Source organism: Macaca nemestrina, chromosome 15, assembly GCF_043159975.1.
Source record: "Macaca nemestrina isolate mMacNem1 chromosome 15, mMacNem.hap1, whole genome shotgun sequence".
Taxonomy (NCBI): Eukaryota; Metazoa; Chordata; class Mammalia; order Primates; family Cercopithecidae; genus Macaca; species Macaca nemestrina.
In genome coordinates, this window is record NC_092139.1 from 2881566 (window position 1) to 2895533 (window position 13968).

General features: G+C 55.7%; 1 protein-coding gene across 1 annotated transcript in view; it reads right to left on the bottom strand.

The window, feature by feature from the left end:
* The window catches only part of LOC105470550 (cadherin 4), a 683954-nt gene that overhangs the window by 39494 nt on the left and 630492 nt on the right, over positions 1-13968 (bottom strand). The window contains exon 8 of the mRNA XM_011722645.2: positions 4618-4755. Coding sequence (XP_011720947.2) covers positions 4618-4755 — 138 coding nt within the window. The remainder of the gene's footprint in view (positions 1-4617; positions 4756-13968) is intronic.

The following is a 13968-nucleotide window of genomic DNA, read 5'->3' on the forward strand; positions in this document are numbered from 1 at the left end:
CAATGACAAAGTACAAAATATGTCTTATCATGGATGCATTTTAAATGACAACAATAATATACCTTAATAATTTCTACCACCCTCTTCTTTTTTTTTTTTTGAGACAGAGTCACTCTCTCTCCTAGGCTGGAGTGCAGTGGTGTGATCTTGGCTCACTCTAACCTCTGCCTCCCATGTTCAAGCAATTCTCTGCCTTAGCCTCCTGAGTAGCTGGGATTACAGGTGCATGCCATCACACCTGGGTAATTTTTTTTTTTTTTTTGTATTTTTAGTAGAGATGGGTTTCACATCTTGGCCAGGCTAGTCTTGAAATCCTGACCTCGTGATCCACCTCCTTGACCTCCCAAAGTGCTGGGATTACAGGCGTGAGCCACTGTACCTGGACCTCCCTCTTTACCATTTGGGGAAACTGCGCTGAGAAGGTTTTGGTGACATTGCTACAAGCCCCTCACCTTTGAAAGGCCAAAACGGACAGGATGCCAGGTCTGTTAAAGCTGGAACCATGTCTGCTCACCACCCATCTCCATGCCCCTGGGATGGGGGCCTCGGGCACCACCCGTGGCATTTTTAGAGCAGATTTATGTTGCTGAAGTCTTCAACTTCCACATAGGTCAGCAGTGCTCCTGATGACACCTTCAGATGGGATTAATTCTAGGTGGAAAGCAGGGATGAAATCCTGCTGCTTGGCCGGGCGTGGCGGCTCACGCCTGTAATCCCAGCACTTTGGGAGGCCGAGACGGGCGGATCACGAGGTCAGGAGATCGAGACCATCCTGGCTAACACGGTGAAACCCCGTCTCTACTAAAAAAATACAAAAAAACTAGCCGGGCGAGGTGGCAGTGCCTGTAGTCCCAGTTACTTGGGAGGCTGAGGCAGGAGAATGGTGGGAACCCGGGAGGCGGAGCTTGCAGTGAGCTGAGATTCGGCCACTGCACTCCAGCCTGGGCGACAGAGCGAGACTCCGTCTCAAAAACAAAACAAAACAAAACAAAAAAAGAAATCCTGCTGCTCAGAGAGGTCCAGCGATCCGACCTTGGCTACGCAGCTGGCAGGAACCAAGAGGAGGGCTAGTGCTGGGCTTCCTGACGCCAGGGGGCCCTCCCTGTGGGCATGTGTGTGGGTGGGGGGGTGGGCTGGAGGAAGGCCTGTGGTGCCAGATCTCCAGGGTCGCCCTGTGCTGGCGGGACCTGTCCCTGAGAACTTCACTGCAGGACCCATGCAGTGGTCCTGCATAGGAGGCCTTGGGGCAGGGTCTGAAGCTTGTGTCCTCTGTGGCCACCAGCTTCTAGCACAGCAGACCCCACGCTCACCTGCTGGAGGCAGTGCTGAGGGCCGAGGGTCCCTGCTCAGCCTCACGTGGGCAGTGCAGCCATGCTCAGAGCCAGTGAAGGGAAAATAACTTTTAATTAACATTTAGGACTCAGAACTGGATCATGCAAATCCCCTGCATCTCTGTAGCTTCTGCTGATTGTTCTTGATTAGGCTTGGTAAAAATAGCCTGGCGGCATGCGCAGCAGCGTGGCTGGCCCTCGCCATCCTGCTGGCCCCTTTGCCTGCTCCATCCCACGGTGAGGCATGGACAGTGTCCTGAGGCTCCTGCCTGTCACTCATCTTCAGAAGGACACACCAAGGGCCGTCCTAACCCCGAGTACTTACAGACACCCCTTCCCCATGACCATGTGACCCAGTCACCTGGAAAAGCCACCCCAGGGTGGAGGGGACCCTCCCTGCCAGGGTCATTCATCCATTGTCCACTCACTAGCACGTCACCGCGCCGGCCTGACCAATGCAGCAGACTGCGGATCCTCTCCCAGCCTGTATTAGACCGGGAGGTGCTGTGGACACTGGCTGAGAAGCACCTAGACATATCTGCGCACTCCTCAAGAGATGCCATTTCCCTGCCCCGTGATCTGGGGCCTGGGACCTGCCTGAGGCCCTCTGGAACCAAGAATGGACAATGGCCCAACTCTGGGAGGTGCATGAGGCTGCAGTAGCCTGTGCTTAGCCATTGGAAAAGCACAGGGATGTGTCTCTCTAATAAATGCCATGGGGACCCTCTGCCCCAGTCCCAGGAGGAGCAGCCCCAGGGTGGTGTGGCCGGTCAGCAGTGGCTGTGAGGGTAGCTCAGTGCCGAGGGCTGCTCAGTGCTGATCAGTGCGGGTGGCTGGTTGGTGCTGGTGGCTTGTCAGTGCTGGTCAGTACTGGTTGCTGGTCATTTTTGGTCAGTGCTGGTAAATGCTGGAGGCTGGTCAGTGCTGGTGGCTGGTCAGTGCTGGTCAGTGCTCATGCTGGTCAGTGCTTGTGGCTGGTCCACTAGGTCTAGAAGGGCCTCTGCCTTGGCTTCCCAGAGTCTCGGGAGGGGGACCAGAGACGAGGGGTAGGGCTTGCAATGGAATGATGGGATTCTCTGAATTTCGGGATTTAGGACCACAGTTTCCCTTGTTTAACTTCTGCCCCCCAACATCTCAGAGAATCAGGTCATCCCCACCTTTTGTTCAAGGGGACACAGAGGCAAGAATTCTCCCCTGCAATGTGCTTCAAGTTGCCTTGAGCCAAATGCAGAATTCCGCTGGGGGCTCGGTGTGACTCCTGGGCTGGCCGTTTTCAGAGGCATGTGCAGGTCGGAGACATACTGCGGTTCTCCGTCTTCCTTCACAGGGATGCCGGCTCCAAGAAAGGCAGAGACACCTGCTCCACACAATGTGCGCCACCTTCTCCCCTCCCTCCCTGCCATCACTTCCTTTTCTTTCTTGGAGTCAGGGAGGAAGGACAGCTGGGGCTGCCTGGCCAGCTGTGTGGGTGCAGCCCGGCTGCGCTCTTGGGCCTGGACGTTATTATTCTGCAGGGCCCTGGGGTTAGCAGCTGCTTCCCCTATGTCCAGACTCCCCGGGAGCCTGGCCCTGAGCTTTTCCTGCCCGTTGCTCATTGGCCGGAAGAGAGCAAATAGAGACTGAAGCCAAGAGAGAAGGGGGTGTTTTCCAAACCATCTGAACGCCTTCCTGGCCAATTGTATGAGAGCTGTTGCATCCTGGGGCTGCGCCCTGTTAAATGCTCCTCAGGCTCCTGGTTGCCCTGGCTGCTTGCTGCCTGGGACTCACTGCCAGGAGCCTGAGGGTGCGCCTGGAGCATCCCAGCCCTGCCGCAGTGGTGCTGAGCTGGCTTCCTTCGCTGTGATCTGCCATCTTCCCACCAGATGGCGCTGTGTGCTCACGGCCACCCCCGCCTGGTGCAGCTGCGCCCGGGGCCCGGGATGCAGGACGCAGGAGGCCCAGATGCAGGACGGGTGCCGTGGTGAGGGGCTCTGGCCTTGAGTTGCCTTCTCAGCAAGCCGGCCTACCCACAGGGAGGAGCGTCTCCCTCCTGACCCCATCCCTTCCCGTCCTTGCTCCTGACCCCATCCCTTCCCGTCTCCCTCTTAGCCTTCCGCAGCCCAGAGTCCTCATCTGTCATTGGGTTAGTCGGGGTTGGCTGGGATCAGAGGCTGGCTCTGCACCCTGGCCGCACCCTGGGGCCCAAGGGGCAGCTCCACAGGGCAGCTGGTGCTGCTGCTGTCATTGCTATCATGTCATTGCTATCATGATTGACACACAGCTCTGTGGGGGCCTAGGCCTGGGGGAGAAGCGGGTGATATGGTTGTAGGGGCAGAGAAAACCCTGAGATCCTGGCATCTCGGGGTCACGGTCACTCTGGGAGCCCTTGCTGACCCTCCCCTCTGCACGTCGCAGCCTGGTGCCTTAAACCTTCCTAGAGGGGTTCCCGGGGCTGGGCCACGTGCCTGTGATATCAGCACTGCTACAGGGGCCCAAAATGACAGCTTGGGGACACAGTGTTGCACCCCACGGACCCAGGGAATCACCACAGAGGGTCCTGGTTGAAGAGAAGGGCAACAGCCGAAGCTGGGACCTCCCCAGATCGCCGGGCAGCAGGGAAGTGGGGCCATCGAATGTCTGTCGGCGCGGTGGCCTCTGCAGATTTCAAGGGAAGGGCCCCTCCTGGTGGTGCAGCTGCCCTGCTGGAATCCAGAGGAAGCGGGGGCCGCATGCCTTACAGCCCTGTCTCTACCATGTTCCCACCAGACAGAGTTTGGCCCCCTGTGAACTGGGGGCTCAGGACCTCGCAGTGGACTTTTAACAACATTCAGTGAGTGGTCACTCAGGTCCCAAGCAGCCGGTATGGGGCCCAGTCACGACCCCCTTTCTGCCAACAGCGGGCCATAGAGGGTCGGCCAAGTTCCACATACAGGATGGACCCGCCATGCCAACGCTCCATCTGGGCATCCCCCAAGAAGGTCCCACACGCACGCCTCCCAAAGTGGCAGTAACATCAGCCCAAACAGTACCAGTTAACTCCTCCAGACATCACAGAGATGCCTCCCAGGTGGCAACCGACCTCCGCCGCAGGTCCCCTCCCTGGCTGAGCCCTGGCCTCTCCCCTACTGCGCACACCAGGAGTGGAGCCACTCCACACAGCAGCCCCCACTGCCCAGGGCCTTTCTTACATGCTACCTGCCAAGCACCCATCAGACAGAGCTGCAGAGACAGAGGGAGCTGCGCCGCACGTCAGTGCATTCCTGCCCCGCACAGGCCATGCATCACTGGGCGGCTTCGAGGGACTCACCGTGCTGGCGGTAAATTCTGGCGGGTTGTCATTCACATCTGTCACCGTGATGATGGCTGTGGCTGTGTTTGAGAGGCCATAGTTGAGATTTCCTTCCATGTCTGTGGCCTGAACGATGACTGTGTACTGCTGAACTTTCTGGAAGGGAGACACCAGTTGAGAAAGAACAGAGAATCAGTTTGGGTTTTAATTGACAGGGTACTTATGGAAAGAAATCTGTTCACAGGAACGGAGTTCCTGGAGCCAGTTCTCTTTCATCGGGGGCTATGTGCTGGGCGCAGGGCCTTCTCCAAGCCTCCTGGACGACACTGTCTGTCGGAGTAAGTTTCTCCTCCCCTCGCCATGGCTTAAGGTGTGGCATGAAGAGGTTTGCTTGTGTTTTCGTCTCTGTGGTCCTGCCATTAATAGGGGTGGATCACGTTTGGTGCCAAGATAGAAGGGAGGAGAACAGGAGAACAGGGGAGAAGGGGGGAGAACAGGGGAACAGGGGAGAAGGGGGGAGAACAGGAGAACAGGGGAGAAGGGGGGAGAACAGGAGAACAGGGGAGAAGGGAGGAGAACAGGAGAACAGGGGAGAAGGGGGGAGAACAGGGGAACAGGGGAGAAGGGAGGAGAACAGGGGAACAGGGGAGAAGGGGGGAGAACAGGGGAACAGGGGAGAAGGGAGGAGAACAGGGGAACAGGGGAGAAGGGAGGAGAACAGGAGAACAGGGGAGAAGGGGGGAGAACAGGGGAGCTCAGAGGGCGCTGGGGTTGCATTCGGTCTGGAAAACCGAGCAGGGAGTTTGCAAAGGCAGGGATGCCCCACAGACCCGGGTCAGGAGGGACCTCGTTTCTGGAGTGTCTACCTTGTCCAGCTGAACTACGGGTCAGACATTCAAATGGGAAGAAAAGACAAACCCTTGCCTTCTCTTTGCAGGTGTGGAGATGCAAGCATGCTCTCTGCTGGAAAACGCAGTCCTGACAGGGCAGTTTACTGCGCAGGCGCAGGTGTGAGCTTCAAATGGCAAATAAGGCTTGGCGGGATGAGTGCATTTTATTAGGCGTTGAAGGAGTCTCATGGCCTTTCTCTGCAGAGCCCTTGCTGGGAGTCCGTCAGTGCCAAAATCCCTGAGCTGGCAGAGGTGGCTTTTCCACACCTCTGCTCTGACCCAGAGGCATGAACTTCTGAGGTGACAGCTGAGGACAAGCTTGTGGGCAGCTCCCTGAGGACAAGCTTGTGGGCAGCTCCCTGCTGGGACCACAGCCCGCCTCTCACCAGTACCATTAGGGGAGGGGATTCTGGGGACCAAAGCAAAAAAGGGACCCTGTGAAAAGCTCTCCAAGTGACAAACAACCCTGAGTCTTGCTTCTCTAAGAGGTTAAGGGAGAAGACCAGTTCCTAGCAGTGTGATTCAGTGAAACACGCTCAAGTTCCATAAACTGGCTCCATAAGGAATTACCAACAGCAGATGGTCACCAATATTTTCTCTTTCCAACCATCATCCATCCATCTCTCCACCCAGCCACGCACCCCCTGATCCACCATCCCTGCATTCACCCATCCATCCATCTATCCATCCACTCACCCACACATCCATCTATCCATCCACTCACCCAACCATCCACTATCCCTCTATCTGCCCCACATCCATCTATCCATCCACCCACTCACCCATCTACCATCCCTGTATTCACGCACCCATCCACCATCCCTCTATTCACTCACCCATCCATCTATCCATCCACCCACCTACCCATCCACCATCCCTCTACTCATCCGCCAATCCACCTATCCCTCTATTCACCCACCCATCCATCTATCCATCCACCCACCCCTCCATCCACCATCCCTCTATTCACCCACCCATCCATCTATCCATCCACCCACCCCTCCATCCACCATCCCTCTATTCACCCACCCATCCATCTATCCATCCACCATCTCTCTATTCACACACCCATCTACCATCCCTCTGTTCACCCATCCATCCATCTATCCCTCTCTTCATCCACCCATTCATTTATCCATCCACCCACCAAACCACCATCCCTATATTCACCCACCCATCCATCTATCCCTCTATTCACCCACCCATCCATCTATCCATTCACCCACCCCTCCATCCACCATCCCTCTATTCACACACCCATCCATTTATCCTTCCACCCACCCAGCCATCCACCATCCCTCTATTCACCTACCCATCCATCTATCCCTCTATTCACCCACCCATCCATGTATCCATACACTCACCCCTCCATCCACCATCCCTCTATTCACCCACCCATCCATCTATCCATCCACCATCTCTCTATTCACACACCCATCCATCTGTCCATCCACTCACCCACCCATCTACCATCCCTCTGTTCACCCATGCATCCATCTATCCCTCTATTCATCCACCCATTCATTTATCCATCCACCCACCAAACCACCATCCCTGTATTCACCCACCCATCCATCTATCCCTCTATTCACCCACCCATCCATCTATCCATCCACTCACCCCTCCATCCACCATCCCTCTATTCACCCACCCATCCATCTATCCATCCACCCACCCCTCCATCCACCATCTCTCTATTCACACACCTAGCCATCTATCCATCCACCCACCCACCCATCTACCATCCCTCTGTTCACCCATCCATCCATCTATCCCTCTATTCACCCACCCATTCATTTATCCATCCACCCACCCAACCACCATCCCTCTATTCACCCACCCATCTATCGCTCTATTCACCCACCATCTATCCATCTACCCACCCCTCCATCCACCATCCCTCTACTCACCCATCCATCCATCTATCCCTCTATTCACCCACCCATTCATTGATCTACCCACCCACCCAACCACCATCCCTCTATTCACCCACCCATCCATTTATCCCTTTATTCACCCACCCATCCATTTATCCATTCAGCTATCCACCCATACACCCTCCGTCCCTCCCTCTTTCTACCTTTCCATCCCTCTGTCTTTCTATTCCTTCCTCCTTCCCTCCAAGACCAGCCAGCCCCAAGCCAAAGTGGCAGCTGATGAGAGATGGATGAATAAGCCCAGCCAAGGATGGAAGGGTTTTCCAGCTGAGCCTAGCCCAAATTGCCAATTTGTGGAATTGTGAGCTAAATAAATAGAAATAAATGGTGGTTGTTTTAGGCTGCTAACTTTTGGGATCTTTTGTTATGCAGCAAAAGCTCCCTGGCGTACATCCAAACCCTTAACATGGCCGCAGCACTCCATGTGTCATGGCTGCTAACCCCTCTGGGGCCTCATCTTGAATCAAAGCTCCTCAGCCCCCAGATGTCCTTTCCCACGGAATTCTCTCCTGGCCCTCCAGCCGAGCATGCTGTCAGCTCAGCCTGCTCTTCATCCATGACTCATTCCTGGCTTGCACTTTTACATTTGCTGTGTCCTCCCTTGATCGTTGTCTGTGTCCCTTGCCAACCTGAGCTCTGGGGGCCATGGCTGTCTCATCCATCACCCACTGTGTCTCCAGGGTCAAACATGGGTCCAACACAGAGTAGGTGCCCCATGACAGCAAGTTACTGTTGCCAACAACTCTGGTGACAACAGAAGATCTGAGGAATGACAGAGGGGCCTGGTGCTCCATGAGGTGTCTGGATGGTCTGTGGACAGCTGTGAGTCACCAAGGGGCATCACATGATCCAACTTATACATGTAGCAAGCGACGGCCTGTGGGCTGAATCTGCCCATCACTGTTATTGTAAATAAAGTTTTATTGGCACATGGCTATGCTCATTTACTGACACATTATCTACGGCTGCTTTCACACTTGCCAGGCAGAGCCGAGTATCTGCACAGAGACTGTATGCCCCACAAAACCTAAAATATGGACCACCTGGTACTTTACAGAAGATGCTTGCTGACCTTGGGCTCCAATGTCAGGCAGTGTAAGCCACTGCCACCTGGACAGGCCTGAAAGTGAGGCCACAAGCATCTCAGGGAGGGAGGGCTGGGGAGCCAGGGGAGGCTTCCAGGAAGAGGCAGTCACGCTGCCTGAAGGTGACAGGGTGAACTGAGGGCAGGGCTGGGAGGTGCGGTTGGACCTGGGAGGTGGGAACACAGCAGCCAATCAGGCTCAGGGGTGTTCCACATGGCCTCCACCCAAACCAGGGTGACTGTGGCCTGGTGACCAGGCCCAGCCTACATGGGGCCAAGGCTCAGTGCAGTGGGGCGCTGGCTCCTGGGCCCCCTAGTGATGAGGCAACATGTGCCTCATCACACAGCCCTGACTGTTGTTCTGAGAGATCTCCCTCAAGGAGGCAGGTGTCAGGGGCCTCTTGGAAGGGCAGGAAACTGCTTCTTGGCTCATGCCTGCATGGCCCCTGCAGGGGATCAGTCACCTGGAGAGAGAGGGGAGGACTGCAGAACTCAGAGCTCCTGCAGGGCCGAGGAGAGTGGGCTGCTCAGACTCCCTGCAGGAGAGGGTTCCGGGGAGGCTGTGAGGCTCAGCAGGACAGGGAGGGGCCTGCAGGCTGCAGAGCTGTCAGCAACCTGGGCCTCCTGTATTTGGTGGCCCCCTCTGTAAAATGGGACAGGACCGTGTGCTCTGCTGACCGCACAGCCGTGACTAGTTGCTGAGACAGTGAACAGGAACGTGCAGCCCAAACCAGGTTTTCATTGTTTCTCCCATTGTTGGCTTTCTCCCCTCCCTCATTACCCCAACATTTGCCCCACATGATGCCCTGTTTGCACTGTGCCCCCCACACCTCCTATCCCTGCCCTTCTGTGCTTGTGGCTGTGTTGTCCCTCTCCATCCTCCCGCTGGTGAGATCCCACTCTTCCTTCCAGAATGAGCTCCCCTTGTGCCTCTGGAATTGATCTTGCCTCCCTCATTAACCCTGGAGATGCAGCATGACCTGGACAGCCACAACCCTGGCCACCTCTGCTGCAGGCCGGACTCTCCTGGAAGACCCAGAATGCCCCGAGGACTGAGTCTTGTCCAGCTTTGTGTCCAAAGTACCAGGTACAGACCTGGCACACAGTTGGTAATCGGTGTCTGTTGAGGGAACCAAGTTAATGAGTCATGCCTAACAGAGTTGATATTTACCAAGAGGACTAGAACTTGGAGTCAAGGAGATACAAACAAATAACAGAAATAGCTTACATTTACCTGGGTGCTACATCCTACTTTGATAGTTTTCTCACAGTAGGTTAACCCTTACCTGCTCCCATTTTTCCTTTCTCCCTCATCCTTCTATCCATCCCCTTACCCACCCATCCATCATTTACCCATCCATCATCTGCACATCCATCATGCATCATCCACCCATCCATCCATTCATAATCCATCCACCCACCTGTCCATCATCCATCATCCACCCTTGCATCCATCATCTATCATCCATCCATCCACTCACCCATCCATCATCCATCTATCCATCCATCCATTATCTGTCCATCCATCATCCATTCATCCATCCACCCATCCATCATCCACCATCCACTGACCCATCCATCATCCATCTATCCATCCATCCATCATCTATCCATCCATCATCCAAGTATCCACTCACTCATTCATCATTGATCCATCCACCCATCCATCATCTATCCATCCATCCATCCACTCACTCATCCATCATTGATCCATTTACCCATCCATCATCCATCATCCACCATCCACTCACTAATCCATCATCCATCCATCATCCACTCACTCATCCATCATTCATCCATCCATCATCCATTCATCCATCATCCATCCATCACCCACCATCCATCCATCCATCCATCCATCCATCCATCATCCCTCATCCACCATCCATTCACTCATCCATCATCCATCATCCATCCATCATCCATTCATCCATCATCCATTCATCCATCACCCATTCATCCATTGTCCATTCATTCGTCATCCACCATCCCCCTACCCACCCATCACCCATCATCCACCATCCATCCACCCATCCATCCTCCATCCATCCATCCATCCATCCATCCATCCATCCATCCATCCATCCATCCATCCTTTAGAGACACCTCTCCTTATGTCAGGTGGATTACAACCACCCAATAAGGAAGCTGAGGATCTCTCATCCATCCATGAGATAAGGAGACTGAAGGAGGTGAGAGAGGCTTCTCCATGGAAGTCCAAGGGGAGCTGGTTGTGGAAGGAAGGTGGGGGCTCACTAGAGGGAGGAGGGAGTGACAGCATGAGCTGCAGGCACAGCAGAGCTGGGGCAGGAGGTATGAGGTGCACGGTGCAGAACAGGGCATTACTGGGGGCTAATGCGGAGGCTGTGAGGGAGGGGAGAAAACCAACAATGGGGAGAGAAACAATAAAAACCCAGTTTTGACTGCATGCTCCTGTTCACTATTTCAGTGACTGGTGTCACACTGCGTAGTCAGCGGAGCTCATGTTTCTTTACCATTTACAGAGGGGATGACTGAATTCAGTGAGGGCCAGGCAGCCTCATGACCTCCCCAGTGCTACACAGCTGACCAGGGCAGAGTGAGGGGCCGGTTGGGGTCCCTGACGCTGGGTTGGTCTGCGCTTCCGGCCTTTGTTATGGATGGGACTCAGGCAGCACCAATAATGTCCACAGTGACATCAGCTCGATGCCCGCTGGGTCTCCTGAATGTGGGATGGACGTCATAGAAACAGCAGAGCTGGCACCACCCTTGAATGGCTGCTCTTTGCAACCTCAGGGTCAGGATCTGCCTTCTAACTGTGGATCAATGTGTGTCCAGACATTCGCCAGGCCTGAGGCCTTGGACTTCATGGCACTGCCCACGGCAGAGGTCCCTGCCCCAAGGCTTCTTGCCTCAGGATCCCAACAGAAAGAAAATGTGCCTTCCTGTTCATCACGACAGAGACCAGCCAGCCCACCTCTGGAAGCTTCTCCAGCCTGGCCGCGTTCTCCTTCACCTGTCAGCATGCGGCCCTCCCTCGCAGTGGCTGGATGGAGCCTGAAGGCTGGCTCTGCCTCTGGCTAGGACACTGCAGAGATGGGCTGGGGACGGTGTCAGCACAGGCTTGCCAATGCGAACCCAAACGCCAGGTACACAAGGCACCTTGGCGAGGGGCCGGAATCCTGCCTGCGGAGCCTCATTTCATCCATGCCCCATCTATGTGCACTGGCTGTGGCGGTGGCTCCGTGGGGATGTGGCTGCATCTCACCTCAGTCCCTGCTCCCCGAGGAAACAGAATTGGGTTTTCTGACAGGGTAGCAGGCAGCCTTGCTGTGGACACTTTCTTCATTTCTCACCCAAGTTTCTCTTGTTCTTTACAAATCCTATTCCCTTCCCCCTCCCAGGACAGATTTGGAAATTGAAGCTGCAGGAGGCTCTCAGCAGCCTCTTTCCCGGGCGCGATGTCCCCCTCAGGCGGTGCCCCACTGCCTGCCTGCACCAGCTCCCCTTGGCCACCCATCCTGCAGTGTGGGGCCCCCAGGCCGCTCTCAGCTACGTGTTTATTTGGCTGTGGCCGCCTCCTCCTGCAGCACGGCACCGCCGGAAGGACCAGACTGGAAAACAGGAGACTGACACAGGCCGGCGGCAAAGGGAGGGATCCAAGCAGAGAAGAATGTCAGCCCGCGGAGAAACCGCTGTCACAGACCTGCAGCATGACATCATTCTCCAAGTCTCCATTTCTTCAGTCATCGAATCAGAGCCGGTTCATGGAAGCCACCCCTGGCTGCGGTGCTTTCAATGTATAGGAAAGAAATGTATTCTTTTCTATATACTGAAAATAAATAAAGCATTATAGAAACCCAGAGACACGTACAGTGTATTGTGTGTGCACGTGTGTGCGTGTTTGTGCACGTGTGTGCATGCCTGTGTGTGTATATACACACATGTGTGCACCTCTGCAGGCATGTAAACCCACATGTGCATGGATGTGCATGCGTTGTGTGTTGTCTGTGTGTGTGCAGCTGACTGCCACTAGAGGGCAGCTGGGTCTCGATTTTGAGAGGCAGGGCAGGGGTGTCTCCTGGCTGGGTGGGGGCAGGAAGCTAGACCCCCAAGAAGGAAGAAGTCTCCAAGGAGACCCCCGGGAGCAGCCAGTGGCCTTCCTGTTGGCGGGGCTTCTGAAGTCCAGGCAGGGTTGGCCTGGCACCCTGGGAGCACTGGGGAGGTGGGGTCAGGCTCCTGACCTCATCACTGTCCCCACCTCCCCCTTTTCCAGGATGGTATCTGGGACGAGAGGGTGGGTGAGCAGGACCCAGGCATGTGCTCGTGAGGCAGCCACGGGAGCTCCCGCAGACGGGTCGCTTGCAGACGTGGCTGGTCTGTACGTAGCTGGCCAGGGCTGGCTTGGCTGGAGGTTTCCATGTATTCATCTAAAAGGCTTACATGGGGCTGCACCCTTTGCCCTCAAGTGCATTTCATTCCTATGAGGCAGGCGAGGGGAGCCCCACGTTCGCCTGTTCTCAGAGGAGTCTGGCACCTCCTCCTGGTGCCTCAACAGACCTTGCGGTGTGCGTGGGCCGTGTGCAGCCTTCCAAGGGCCTGTGCGGCACAGGGGCACGGCGTCCTCCCACTTTGCAGAAGATGAAGGCCCAGGACTTCCCTGAGGTCAGGGGCTGGTGAGTGCTCTGGAGGCCGGCAAGTGTCTCCCAGCCTTCATGGGACAAACAGATGACCCAGGACTCAGCTCTGGACCAGCGTCCCAGAGTCCCCTCTCCATGGCTGACATATGCAGCCTCCATTCCCATGTCAATCCTCGATGGAGGTGTCTGGGCAGGCAGTGGGAGTCCTGCACAGCCAGGTGTGCCCTGCTGGACGCCTGCTCGTGTCCTGGGCTGGGGCCCCTACCCTTCCTGCTTCTGCCGGATGCAGGGAACATGGCAGAGGTCTCTGGAGCCAGCCATGCCGTCAGCAGTGGAGCTGCAGTGAATTCATTAAAAAGTGATTTGGCCATTTTCAAGTTCAAGAGGAGGGAAGAAAACCACAGTGGGCCATCCCTGGGGTTTTTGCTCACCTCCCCATAGCTCAGCATGTAAATTTTGCAGAACAGCCATCAATAATGCAGGCGGCCGGCCTGCCCTAGAAAGGCATCAAAGCTTCCTGAGTTGAGTGTGCCCTGCCCATACCCAGCATCGGCTGGCCGGCCGCACAGCCAATGATGCACCCTGGCAGGAGCCATGCCTGGAGCTCAGATCCTGAAGTTCTCCTGGGTGCTGCCCCCACCCCAGCCACCATCTAGGGGTGGTCTCATCTGCCAGGCTGCAAGCACGCCTCCCCCACCTGCTCCGGGCTCCTGCACCTAGAGGTGGTCCGAATGGGGATATAAAAGGAGTCCCAAGGCCCTGCAGCCCAGGCTTGCAGACGCCCTGTATCCCTTCCTTCTGGGTGAGCCGGAGCCAGTGCCAGCGTGACGGTGGCTGCT